The 13,290-nt window shown below is 41.0% G+C and overlaps 1 protein-coding gene across 1 annotated transcript in view; it reads right to left on the bottom strand.

Moving 5' to 3' along the window:
- Nucleotides 1–13,290, bottom strand: part of BEGAIN (brain enriched guanylate kinase associated) — a 118,425-nt gene that overhangs the window by 92,036 nt on the left and 13,099 nt on the right. Inside the window, exon 2 of the mRNA XM_075926563.1 lies at nt 5,897–6,058. Coding sequence (XP_075782678.1) covers nt 5,897–5,994 — 98 coding nt within the window. The 5' untranslated portion in view covers nt 5,995–6,058. The remainder of the gene's footprint in view (nt 1–5,896; nt 6,059–13,290) is intronic.

The raw sequence follows: 13,290 nt of genomic DNA, 5'->3' as shown, positions 1-13,290 counted from the left end.
GAAAATGAGAAATATACTGGGCATGATTAGTCTTGAGAAAAGAAGATGGGGTGAGGGAATCTAATAACAGTGTTCACATACGTTCTCTATGTCCATAGAAGGTAGGACAAGAAGTAATTGGCTTAACCTTCATCAAAGGAGATTTTCCAAATATGTAGAAGCATAATCAAACCCTGGAATAAGCTTTTAAGTGAGGCAGTGGAATCCTCATCGCTGAAGGTTTTAAACAAGAGGTTAGACAAACACCTCTCTGGGTAATGTAGGTAACTTGATCCTGCCTTGGAGAAGAGGGCTGGATTAGATGACCTCTCAAGGTCTCTTCCAGCTCTCTGTTTCTATGAATAAGTCTCCACAATATAGAAGGAGCTGAGCTTCAGAAAGTGTTTCTATTGAGAAATGTATGCAAAGGTAATAAAAATAAAGTAGATAAACACATGTACACACAAAACCCAAACTGGAAAAATAAAAGACCCATGGGGCCAAAATAAGTGTCAGTACTGTGAAAGGGGAAGGGGAAATGGACTCAGAAATATATGGAAAAAAGCATTACAAGTATGAAAGGAAAAGAATGTAATAAAATTAAATAAAATCTTTTGGCAATACCTTTAAAAATAAAGCAGGAGTAGGGAAAATTAATCTGAGCTGCAATGAGCAAATGAACAAATGGTAACAGAGCCCCACTTGCAGAAAAAAACATTTACCCATATTGTTTGAATTTTGCCGCGTCCAAGATTTTTAAATTGTAAATCTGGCAGCTTTGTATATTTCAGTGGTAACTGAGTTGATTGAGCTATGAATTGCCTTTTACAAAGAATGAATTATTTGATGTGGCCCTGTTAATTTATTATATATTTGGTGCCTCCTCTGTGTACTATAGTAAATTCAAATTGTATGACACCCCTGTTCTCCATGTGTGGTTGTGTACATGCATGCAGTACAGCTGCTCATATGCTTAACATTAAGCACATGTTTCTCAGGGTCTAAGAAAAAAATTAAGAAAATCACTACCATTAAATATATGTGTAATCTAATGTGGCAGCAAATACCTTCTACTTGCATGGTAAAATTCATCCCTGTGCAGAGAATTCATACGAAATCTGTGCACTGTGACCTCAAAATGTTGGTTAAATGGAGCATAGGCCTTGTTCTGCTGGTTCTCTGCATGGGAGGGAATTTTGCCTAGATAGCGGTTCTGCTTTAAAGAGTGACTGTACAAATGTCACTTTTTATTATTCAGCAGGTTTGTTCCTTGTCTGAACTCTAAAGATTTATCTACTTTCTTACAAAAACAAGATGTTTTTTCTCCTACTAGCACTGCAGAGCTAACACAGCTGTGAGGCCTCTGTTCAGGAGCCCACTTAAATACATCCTGAAGTCCATCCCTCTATAGCAAAGCACTTAAACACATACGTTTAAGTGGATTTTACTCCTTGTACATCAACAGACTTCTACTCTAAATTCTCCAATGGGAGACAATGGGTTTTGCACATTGGTTACTGAAGGCATAATTTGAAGACAGTAGATTTCTACAGGCATGGGTAGAGACCTCATTTGACCAGCAGAATCTTTATTTCTTGTTGGGGTGCAAAAGAAAAGACAATTGCAGCAGGGCTCTTTGAACCCAGGTTGAGTTTTCAGGACTTTCTAGGTTTACTTGTGTCTGCAACAGCACAGGGGACTGGATTTAATGACTTCTCGAGGTCCCTTACAGTCCTCCATTGCAATGATTCTATGAAATGGAAATCATTGTGAGGAACACAGAACGGCACAAAGCCATCTCAGTCACTTTTCAAAGCAGAACTATGGTTTAAGGGTGGGAATTTCAAAATTGTTCTGCATTTGGTCAAATTCTGCCCTCTGATGTCAATGGGAGTTTTAGCACTGAATTCATTAGGAACAGTTTAGGTCAACATGATGTGCTTTGAAAATCCTAATCCTTTGCAGAATGATATCACGTCATCTTAATGTGCCCTCCCTAAATAAGAGAAAGATGTATTTAAAACAAATAAACAAAAATACAATTTGTTTTGGCTTTACTGTAGTTTAAATAAAAGGGGTGGGTGGGAAGCTTTTGGTAAAGAGTAGAAAAGCAATGGCTAATGGTGTGTCCAGCCTCTAAGGGGAACTCTGCTCACAGCAGCAGTACAAGGACAGAAATGTTTTTTACTGTACAAGTGGGACCATGTTACTCTCTGCTTATCTAATGTAGTTGTTTGCATTTACCTTTCTCGTCCTTTTGAAATGAACAACGTGGGAGATACATTCTTGGTGTTAAATGTTGCTCTTACTGTTTTTACACACTGATCTTCAGATGGCTATATTTGCTGACACTCTTTTAGATCATATTTTTGTTTAAAATGTTATCTTTTTCCAGTTTGGGGGAAACCAGGGCTATGTCTACACAATGGAGATATCCTGGAAAAACTCAGCCGCGTCCAGGGAACGCATCTGCTCTTCCAAATTTTTTTTCAGATGAGCAGACATGCTCTTTCGGAAGCCCTGTATTCCTCATTTTAGGAGGAATAAGGGCTCTTCTGAAAGAGGAGGTTTTCCCAACATTTGGCCCCATGTAGACAGGACAAATGTCAGAAAAGCCTCTTCTGAAAAAAGAATCAGAAAAATGTACACAAATTGTGGTTTGCAATTTGTGTACCTTTTTCCAAAAAAACCCCCAGCACTGTAGACATAGCCTAGGTGTTTATCTCACCATATTTTTTTTAATGGTTTTCCTATTCTCAATAGAAACAATTTTTAAAGCTCACCTTGTATAGTATTTTGGGCTTCCCACATAAGTCTTCGGAGGAAAAATCACCTGCCTGGAACACAATTTTTTTTTGCATAAATTTTCTTCATAATACAAAACAACAACCAATCAGAGTATTAGAAAAACACTTATATTCATTTGATTTTAATACTTTCCACTGATAACATTCTTTGCAATGAATGGAACACTTTATGGGCCTGATTTTCAGAGTTTCTGAACATCCACAGCATCCACTGAACCTGTTCCATTATGCACCAATGTCACCAGCAGTCTCTTCATTAAACAAGCATTGGATCTGCTCAGTAACCTGCACTGAAGTACTGGGTGCTCAGCACTTCAGAAAATCAAGCCCTTCCTATGTAAACAATCACTCTCTATGCCTGATTGTTATTTTTACTCTGGCATCACTCCCACTGACTGCATGATTAGCCTTTTTATAGGGCTCCGTCTCAGAGCCAAATATATACAGGTTGACCCTATCTAGTCTGGCACCCTTGGGACCTGACTGGTGTTGAACCAGACAATTTACTGAACTATGGGAGGTCAATATTGTAGTGAGTGGATGTCTCTATTTTTATCTCGCCAAGGTGAATTAATGGAACAACACTTGCAATGATGCTTAATAATGTATGACTGTACTGATATTCTCCATATAAGCCTATGCCTAACCAAGGCTTATTAGCTCTCTTCATGACAAAACGTTGGTGTTCTTACACAATTTTACTATATTGGCACAAAGAAATAAGTAAAGTATAAAAAACATACGTAGGCTTAGCATCATCATCAGCGCTTCCACTTTTTACTGGGCTCTTAGAAGACATTTTGCGGTAAATTAGAGCTAAATAACAGCACAGAACACTGAAAGCCAGGACTGGTGGCTGTAAACAAACTTGATCAGACCGCAGGAAACTTGGCCACACCCACAATAAATGGGTATTCAGCTAACTAAAATCATGCCAGACTGCGGAAGTTGCCAGACCAGAGAGTGCCAGATTAGAGAAAGTCAATCTGTACTATAAATAAGCAGAGATGGGAGAGAAAAGGAGCAAATGTGAGGTGGGTTTTATGGCAGAAGATAGTTATACTTAAATACAGAGACATGTTCCTATAAATATTTGAGTATAGTGAATGAGTTACCTGTATGCTCTTTTAAAAGTCACATCAAAATGTAGCATTTCAGATTAATTTCCCGTCTGAATACGCATTTCATGTGCTTTTTAAAAACATGACTTAAATATCTAAATTATACTTTAAGCAGGATATGCTTGAAGTAAAACATTATTTCAAATCCAGAAATTGACAAATATTCCCTATTCTATACCTGACCCTCTCACTTGTACTTCTTCAGAAAAAGTAATTTAATGTACAGTCACACAGGTGGTTAACATTACAATTTACTGGAAAACAATGTGAAAGAATTTGAAGAATACTGCACAGAGAATGGCAGTACTTTGAACTGCTCTGATAAGTGAAATGATAGGAAGAGAGGGTAGAAATGTGTTGTTGACAGATATGCAGTGTGGAGGAGCTGACAGCCTATGTAGGAGACTGTAGACAGGAAAATCATGTAAAGTGGTACATACTGTATCTCAAATATAGGCCTTGATTCAGGAAAGCATGTGTTAAACACATGCTAACAAGATTTCTTGTTACAAGTCTTTATTTATAGCAATTATATGTTATCACTTATATTAATGCTACAGACCAATTAAGAAATGTTATGGAAGAGTTCTGTTTCAACTTGGAAAGGTACTCTTGTTACCTGCTTTAGGCGTGATGAACTGTCCATTTTCCTCTACATGATGATAATGCCTTCAGGATGTGTTCAACTGGTTTTTTTTTTTTTTTTAGCATGAATAAATGAATCTTTTGGTTCAGAGTTTTTCAAAATTAACAATATTAAGAGTCATGTATGCACTTAAAGCAAGAGCATGCTCCCTTTAATATCAATGCAGACTACATTATTATTTATATTAAGTGGGTCCTACATTTTGAATAGCTCTGTGCCTTTTTTTCTGCACCGTTTGTATTACTTTTAAATAGAAGGCTTTTTGTATCATGTCCTACATTTTGGACATAAATGTAACCTGTTTTACCACACCATGATATGAAACTGTATATCATTTCATACGCTGAACATACACTTTGGCCTAATTCTGATCTTACACCAGTGTAAATGCAGAATAATTCAACTACTGTCAATATATTTACACCGGACTTAAGAAAATTTGAATATCCATACATAACACAGACTACATATTTCTATATCTAGAAAACTAGAAGATTTTTCTGGCGTTGCTTAGATCCTTAACTCAATTAATTTTTGTTTTTTGGAAAACAAAATGCTGGGGCTGGGGATGAGGCGTTTGGTATGCAGGCTGCCCTGGGGAGAGAGGAGAACCCCCCCCCACACACACACTCTCTTTCCCCCCAGCAACTTGGAGCCAGGTGAGAAACATCTCTCCATGGCCACTGCAGCTCCAGAAGGCACAGCCAGAGGAGGGGTGGTGCTTGTCTTTCTCAACTGGGGCAGGTCCGGGTTTGTCTGCCCTCTGAGCTTCCCAGCCAGAGTGAGGAGTGCAGCAAACCGTGCACTTTCACCTGGGAGAACTGCCAGAAATGTTCCCGTGTGAATCAAAGGAGGGAGCTTCCATTCTCCCTGCCCTTCTTAAAAGACACCTTGGGTGGAAGAGGGGAGAGGGTGGCTTGGGGCAGTCCTGAAAAGGGGGCACCTCAAGCCAGCCCCTATCACCTGCCTGGTGATTGTCTCTCTTCTGTATAGTTTTATGAGAAGCAGTTCCATTCCAGGTATATCCCATTTTCTTGGTACAACCAAATCCTTGCTTTTAAGTTATAAGAGGAAGGTGCATACCAAATTTGGTTAGGAGGAATCTTTGAACAGATGGACAGACAAACTCACTCACTCATAGACAAATTCTCTCAAATATATAGTAGATGTATATGGCATTAATTAAATAAAGTGTACATAACATGTATATGTGTATGGTATGTAACCTGTGTGTGTGTAATGTGTACTATAAGCATGTTTTATAATGCATGGAGTGCATATCTATATATTAAGCAAAATAGTTTATATATTAATGCAATTTATTCATTTTAAAAATTACTCACCTTCTCAATTTTTCAGTTACTTTTTCAAGTTCTTCCTGAGCACGTCTCAATTCAATTTCAAGGTACTGGCGTGTAGAATCAAATTCTGTTTCAAGCATTTCCAGTTTGTGGGTAGTGTAGGATAGGCGCTTCCGTAATTCCCCCTTCTGTTCTTGCAAAGTACTGGAAGAATAAACACTGGAGCTATAGCATTTAGAAGTTCTGGAAGAATATTTAATGATCCACTATTTTTAAGTGGCCTCATTATTCATATTTCCCCAAAAATACGGATTTGTAGTGAGAACAGTACTTATTCATTTACCAATTTTGGTGGTAATTTTGTTTTAAATTATCATGTTGACAATATCTGTACATCCACCCTTTTTTTGTAGGACACCCATTACTGGTATCCAAATGCCATCATAGGACGTTTTGTAGAAGCATTTTCAAAATATAACACACTTTAAAATACATGAAAACCAATTTTTTTTCTGTTTCTTTTATTTGGAAATGATCTAAAAATGCTTTGTGCTATGTAGAAACAGCCTCAATTCTCAAACTATATAATAATAATTAATAATTTGGCTTTATCTGTTTAGATTATCTACTCTTCAAGTCAGGGACTGTCTCTAACTTTGTCTGTAAAGTGTATAGCAAAATAAGGTCCTGATACAAAGATGGACTCCCCAGCTGCTAGTGTAATGTAACAATAGTACAGACTCTGATAGGACTTCATTGCAGCTTTGAGTATAAGCTCAGGTCCTGATCTGGAACTTGAATCCACTATGACATAGTGGCAGAAGCGCTAGCATGTAAATCACACTGTCATCATAACAGAGCAGCTTGCCCCTTTCAGAGCCCAGAGTTCTTAGGCCAGTCAGCCCTATTCAGTGAGCCCTACCCTGCTATATCTGACTGCACTAGATGTTGGACTTAAGAGAAAGGAAGCCCAGCAGTGGAGAATTGTCTGGAGAACAGAGCAGATGGCAAGCAGCAGCCAGTGGAAGATTCCAAGTAGAGAAGCCTAGGAGTGGCTCCTCAAGAAAGAACAGGGAGCAAACTAAACACACCTGCAGGGGGAGTGGTGGGAGGGGGGATTGAGAGGGGAGTTGGTAAGCAGCCTAGGAAGGACAAAAACTGAGCAAAGAGATTGGGCAGAAAAGAGAGAAAACAGACCCTTTGGGAAGGATTGTTTGAAACAAGGGGAATTATTTTGAGTTTTGATAGCTAGTGGGTCACTGCAGCCAGCTAATTCAACAGCTGGAGTAGGCCAAAACTCAGTGTGGGGAAACAGAGGTGGAAGTGCTGAGATGCTGGGCCTTGCCATGTGGGTGTGCTCTAGAACAGTGAGCCTTGTATTATCACCATACTTACTTTTAATATATGTTAAATATGACACTTCCTAAAATTAGGCTTGACTTCCAATTCCTTTAATGTCAACGGCAGAACTATCAATGTCAAAGGAACAAGATTTTGAATGTAAATACAGCTTATGCCTGTAACACGATCCAATGTGCAGGAGCCTGATAATGTCAAGGGGCAAAATACCACTGACTAAATGCCACCTATAGTATTACCAGTTTCAAGAGAACAAAATCACCCAAAATCATAAGACTGGGGCTTACATTTTTGATTTAATAATCAGTTAATGTTTTAAGCTGTCTTTTGACTTTAACTCCCCTCTAGTCCTATGTCAATGTGTCTGACATGATTGAAAAGTCTACCTTAAACGCACACACAAATGTATCTCCCTGGCTGCTCAGATGGAGATTCCATTCATCCAGTCCTCACTCGTAAGTGATAATGTCTCAGTAGAGAGATAAGATGGGTGACATAATATCTGTTACTGGACCAACTTCTGTTGGTGAGAGAGAGGGGAGATTTTGAGCTTACACAGAACTCTGCTTTAGGCCCCACTGTTAGCCTGTAGTTGACTCCTATTTCAAGGCACCATTCAAAGTGAAGTGACCCATTAACAACCTCCCAGTCATGGGGGGAGAGGGGAAGGAAAGGAGGGGCTGGAATCATGGAATCAGAATACTAGAACTGGAAGGGGCCTCGAGAGATCATCAAGTCCAGTCCCCTGCCCTCACGGCAGGACCAAACACCAAAACGATCATCCCTGATAGATGTTTAATAGAAAGGAAATGAGAAGAGGAGCTGTGTAAGTGATAAACCCAGTATCTCTCTTTAGTCCATGATTTTTAGTGTTTAGCAAGTTATGAACTTAAGCTCCCAGGCTCTTATTTTGAAAGGATTGTTGCAGGTTTCCTTGAGGATGGGACTGATAAGTCAGATACAGAGTGATCGTTTTGAGAATCATGCTGATATGGTGCTTAACCATACTGTGGGACTGGGTCAGCATTTGCAAGAAATAATAATTCCCTGAATCTTCCTCCTATTATTTCTCTTCCCAAGACGGAGCAGCGCTCCTATCTCCCACTTCTCTGAACCCAGACACTTGGTCCCTATTCCTCCCTCCTTCTCCTCACATCCCCTGCAACTCATTCTCCTGTAACTCCTAGATTGCCTCCTCTTCTCTCGGGCCCATCTTCTTTCATTTGTTCCATTCACCTTTGACAGTGTCTGTGCTGCTCCTCAGAGTCTGTGTCCTGTCAAACCCTCCTGAACCAAGAGGCAGCCATGCTGACTGTGATTGTGTCTTCACTCTCACTGAAAACAGTGGGAGGTGGCAGCCATCTTTATTAAGTGCAGCCTCACTTCCACAAACAGGTAGACAGTAGGGAAAGAGGACCACTTCAGCATCATTGAGAGTAATAGGAGGTGATACCATATCGAATCAAAGGAAATTCATGAGTTGATGCCTTTCATCATGTTTTCATGACATAGGTAAAATCCATCCCAGCATTTCTGGGGTGAAGATAAAATTGTGAGTTGGCAATACTGCACTTATTTGACTTGACTTTATATGCTGGCTCTCGCTGGCATTTCTTCTTTTTGTTACAAAAATAACCGAGGTATATTAAAGGAGAAAAGCTTTCAAAAACCCTGCTTGCTGCAACAGAGTAACCTACATCTTGGAACTAACCTAATGTTTTGCCAACATGGTGTTCTATTTTTATTACATTTTTTGCATGATTACAGTTGTACTTGGCTTACCATGAGTAATTACACTATTTTAAAAATAATATATCCTAATTCAGGCAACAAATGCTTCTCTGCTTAACAGAGTCATCTGGGAAAAAAATCCATACACCAGTTCCTCAAAGGCATGATGAGCATACCCTCTTAATGCTAGAGAACACTGTGTTTTAATTCAGGATTTATTTACATGCATTCATAGTTCTTCATTGCATGGTATATATTCTTTATTTATAATTAACAAAAACCAGGAAAATTAATTGGGTAGGAAAAATAATTTAATGGACCTATTACCCTCTTACACACTCCTTACATTAAAGCATCTAGAAAAAGATGAAAAATCAAGAGGCAGGAAAGACACATTTGCTAACAACTTCAAAGGCCATGGCCACGTTTATACTTAAAAATGATGTTGACCTAAGTTAGCTAAGCATACAGCTGCTGCCAGTACACTGCCTTCAGCCCCTCAAAACCCCAGGCTCAGGCGTTTTGAAGCATCGGTGCTGCAAGGAGCTGACCCGGGGTTATATGCAGTACTGCCCCTATGAAACACCGCGGCAGCATTTCAAAGAGCAGTGCCGCATGGAGCCTGGGTTCAGCTAGAGACTCCCTAGCTGACCCCGGGCTCCCTGTGGCATTTCCCTAGCTGATGCCTAGGAGCTGGCCCCGGGTTCTGGGGAAATGCCATGCAGAATCTGAGATTAGTCCCCATCTGACCCCAGGCTCCGCATGGCATTTCCATGGAGCCTGGTATTAGTCCCCAGCTGACCCTTGACTCCATGTGGCATTTCAAAGAGGTAGCGCAGCATGGAGCCCAGGGTCAGTGGGGTACTCTGAGTCCCCTGTTGATCCCAGGCTCCATGAGGGTGCTTCCACTTTGAAATGCACAAGCGCCCCTGTTGGGGACTCTTATACATTTCAAAGCTGGCATGCCATGTGCAGCCTGGGACCAGCGGGAAGTCCCGCTGATTCTGGGCTCCACGCGGGTGCTTCTACTTTGAAGTGCGCAAGAGCCCCTCTGTGTACTCTTGTGCATTTCAAAAGGTAAGTGCCCTTGTGGAACCCAGAGTCAGCAGGACTTCCCGCTGGCCCCAGGTTGCAGACAGAGATCCACATTCCTCCTTTGAAATATATAAGAGCCACAGTGGGGGCTCTTGTACATTTTGAAGGAGGAATGTGGAAGTGCCTATTGACTCATTGAGTAGTCAATGGAAATTTTATCAACTAGTTGACTAGTAAATTACCCACTAGTTAACCTCCTTAGTGCACACTTAGCTCCTTGAACTGTCAGTGTGCGTATATTTGTGGTATACGAGGTGTATTTGTGTCAGTGCAGAATGCAGTACAGCAGAGGTAGGTATCCCACTATGCAACTTGCCACATTCCAGTGCAGGATCTTTTGGGAATTTCTAGCAATACTGGATGGGTCAAAAACTAGTTGTGCAAGGGAGACTGGGAACATGGTTCAGTTTCCCAAAATACGGTGTTCTCCATCCCATAATTTCATCCATAGCCCATAATATTTCATGCCTTATTTTGAAAGTCTCACAAACCTAAATGTCCCTCTTCATAGTCCACCATTGCTGTGAATGTTGCAAGCACTGGGCACCTGATCCTACAGTATTTGCAGAGCCACAAAAGGAACTCCAAGAAATATAATGATTCCTTGGAGGAGAGATTGTAGTGGGTCATAGAAAGAAACAATTCAATGGCATTCATGTAGCAGCTGGACATGGGGGAGCACTGGTTCTGGACATGGAAAAACAAGCACTGACTGGTGAGATTGCATTGCTGTGCAGGTTTGGGATGACAAGCAGTGGCTACAGAACTTTTGCATGCAAGGCCATATTCATTCCTGGATCTTTGTTGAACTTGCCCCAGCCCTCCAGTGCAGGGACACCAAAACAAGTGCTGCACTGAGAGTTGATTGCCGTGTGAAAACCTGCAATGCCAGATTGCTACCAACTCCTTATGCTACATGGAATGTTGAGGAGATGTATAGGGAGGTCCCAATGCAGAGTTGTGGAGGGGTTGCAGACAGTGGCAAGTATGACATTTTTGAACTTGCTTCTCTGCCAGAGTCTGAAGCATCTGTGTTTGCTGTTTTCGGAATACACTTGTTGGTGTAAATCCATAGCAGAGGGTGTTGTCATTCATGTGTGCTGGGCCATTGATCACCTCCTGCTGTACAAACAGTGACTCTGGATGGTGTGCAGGAAATAGTGAATGATTTTGCAGCAATGAGGGTCTCTAAACTATGTTGAGGCAATAAATGACACACTTATCCCTGTTTTAGCACCTTGTCATAGAGTACATCAAGAGAGAGGCTACTTTTCTATGGTTGTACATGTGCCGGTGGATCACTGGAGATGCTTTACCAACATCATTGTAGGTGGAGCTGGGAAGGTACATGACACGTGTCTTTAGGAACACAGAACTAGTCAGAAAACTGCAAGCAGGGACTTGCTTTCTTGACCAGCAGATTACCATTGCAGCTTGACAGCACAAAGGAATGCTTCAATTACAGGCTCAGCAGGCGCAGAATGACAGTTGAATACATGTTGGTTCATTTGAAGGGTCATTGGCATTGTTTACTTAAAAGATTGCACCTAAGTGAGAAAAATATCCCAATGGCTAGAGTTGCCTGCTGTGTTCTGCATAATATATGTGAAGCAAAATGAAAAATATTTCCACTGGGGTGCAGGGTGGAAGAGAAGCAGCTGTCTGCTGAATTTGAACAGCCACATCTAAGGGGGCTATAAGAAGAATTCAACATAGAGCTAAATGGCCCAGGGAGGCTTTGGAAGACCATTTTAATAGTGAGCCAGAGTATAGTGTATTTCTGTAATGTGCTCTACCTGGCCTTGCTCTTCTGTGGCCCAGAATGAATCGTGTAGTGATTACTGTGTATGTAAGAATCCAACGTTGTCAATACACCTATTAAAATTATTTGTGAATTATGTTATTGTTCTGTGACAGTGCAGTAACAGGAAATTGATTGCTGTCGGATCTGCTCCTCACCAGCCATTGTGAAATAAAATAGAAGAATTATGGTCCAAAAATAGAATTTTATTCTGTAAAAACAAACTAGGTAAATAAAAAATAATTCGCTCTTAATTTATTAAGGGAACAGAACTTATGATGGGGAAAGAACAATCTTTTTCATTTCTAGTTCATATACACAAAGGCTGTGTCTAGACTGGCAAGTTTTTCCGGAAAATCAGCCGCTTTTCCGGAAAAACTTGCCAGCTGTCTACACTGGCCGCTTGAATTTCCGGAAAAGCACTGACGATCTCATGTAAGATTGTCAGTGCTTTTCCGGAAATACTATGCTGCTCCCGTTCGGGCAAAAGTCTTTTTCCGAAAGACTTTTGCACAAAAGGGCCAGTGTAGACAGCACAGTACTGTTTTCTGCAAAAAAGCCCCGATCACGAAAATGGCTTTTGCGGAAAAGCATCCTGCCAATCTAGACGCGTTTTTCCAAAAATGCTTTTAACGGAAAACTTTTCCGTTAAAAGCATTTTCGGAAAATCATGCCAGTGTAGACGTAGCCAAACTGTCTTTCACAGGTCAATGTCTGTGAAGCTGTTATTTTCTTTTGTGCTGCTGTGGGTGTTGTGGCAGGGATAGTGCAAGAACTCCTTATGCAACCCGGACTGTTGAGGAGGTGTATAGGGAGGTCCCAATACTGAGTTGTGTATGGGCTGCGGACGGTGGCAAGCATGGGACTTTTGAACTTGCAGGTCTACCAGAGTCTGAAGCATCTCTGTTTGCTGCCTGAGAAGCACAGTCATCTCTTGTGGAATGTCCCTATCCTTTTCTTGCATCTTTCTCCTCTCCATATTGTCCTCAGCCACTGTCCACTGGCTCAGGTGTGGAGAGGGAGATTCTGATGGCTGCAATGGTTGCAGCTGCAGATACAACACACAATTTACCATTATTTCAGTGTGTTCACACCAGAAATAAAAACTTAAGATGCTGAACGTACTCCCCTTGCTCTTCAAAACTGTAAGCACTACATTTCCACTGCAGCTCTGGGCTGATGGAGCATGGCATCAGTCATAGCACTAGCCATGTTGAGTATGGCCCTTAGAGAGGGTAGGGGAAATGAGAACCTGATTACAGTGGTACAGGGCAATGGAACTGAATACATTTTCCTCCAGTGATGGCGATTTTAGCTGATACCCTTGGGAGTGAGAAAACAGGGGCAGAGAGAGCACCGCTAGAGTTGGCATCCTAATGCTGCCTGAGCTCATATGCTGCTAGTGTGTATACTGTAATACTGCCTTCTGCAGCTATCCCTGACTGACATA

This window comes from Pelodiscus sinensis, chromosome 4 (assembly GCF_049634645.1).
Source record: "Pelodiscus sinensis isolate JC-2024 chromosome 4, ASM4963464v1, whole genome shotgun sequence".
Taxonomy (NCBI): Eukaryota; Metazoa; Chordata; order Testudines; family Trionychidae; genus Pelodiscus; species Pelodiscus sinensis.
The sequence above is the reverse complement of the archived record's forward strand: the minus strand, read 5'-3'. Positions and strand labels throughout refer to the sequence as shown.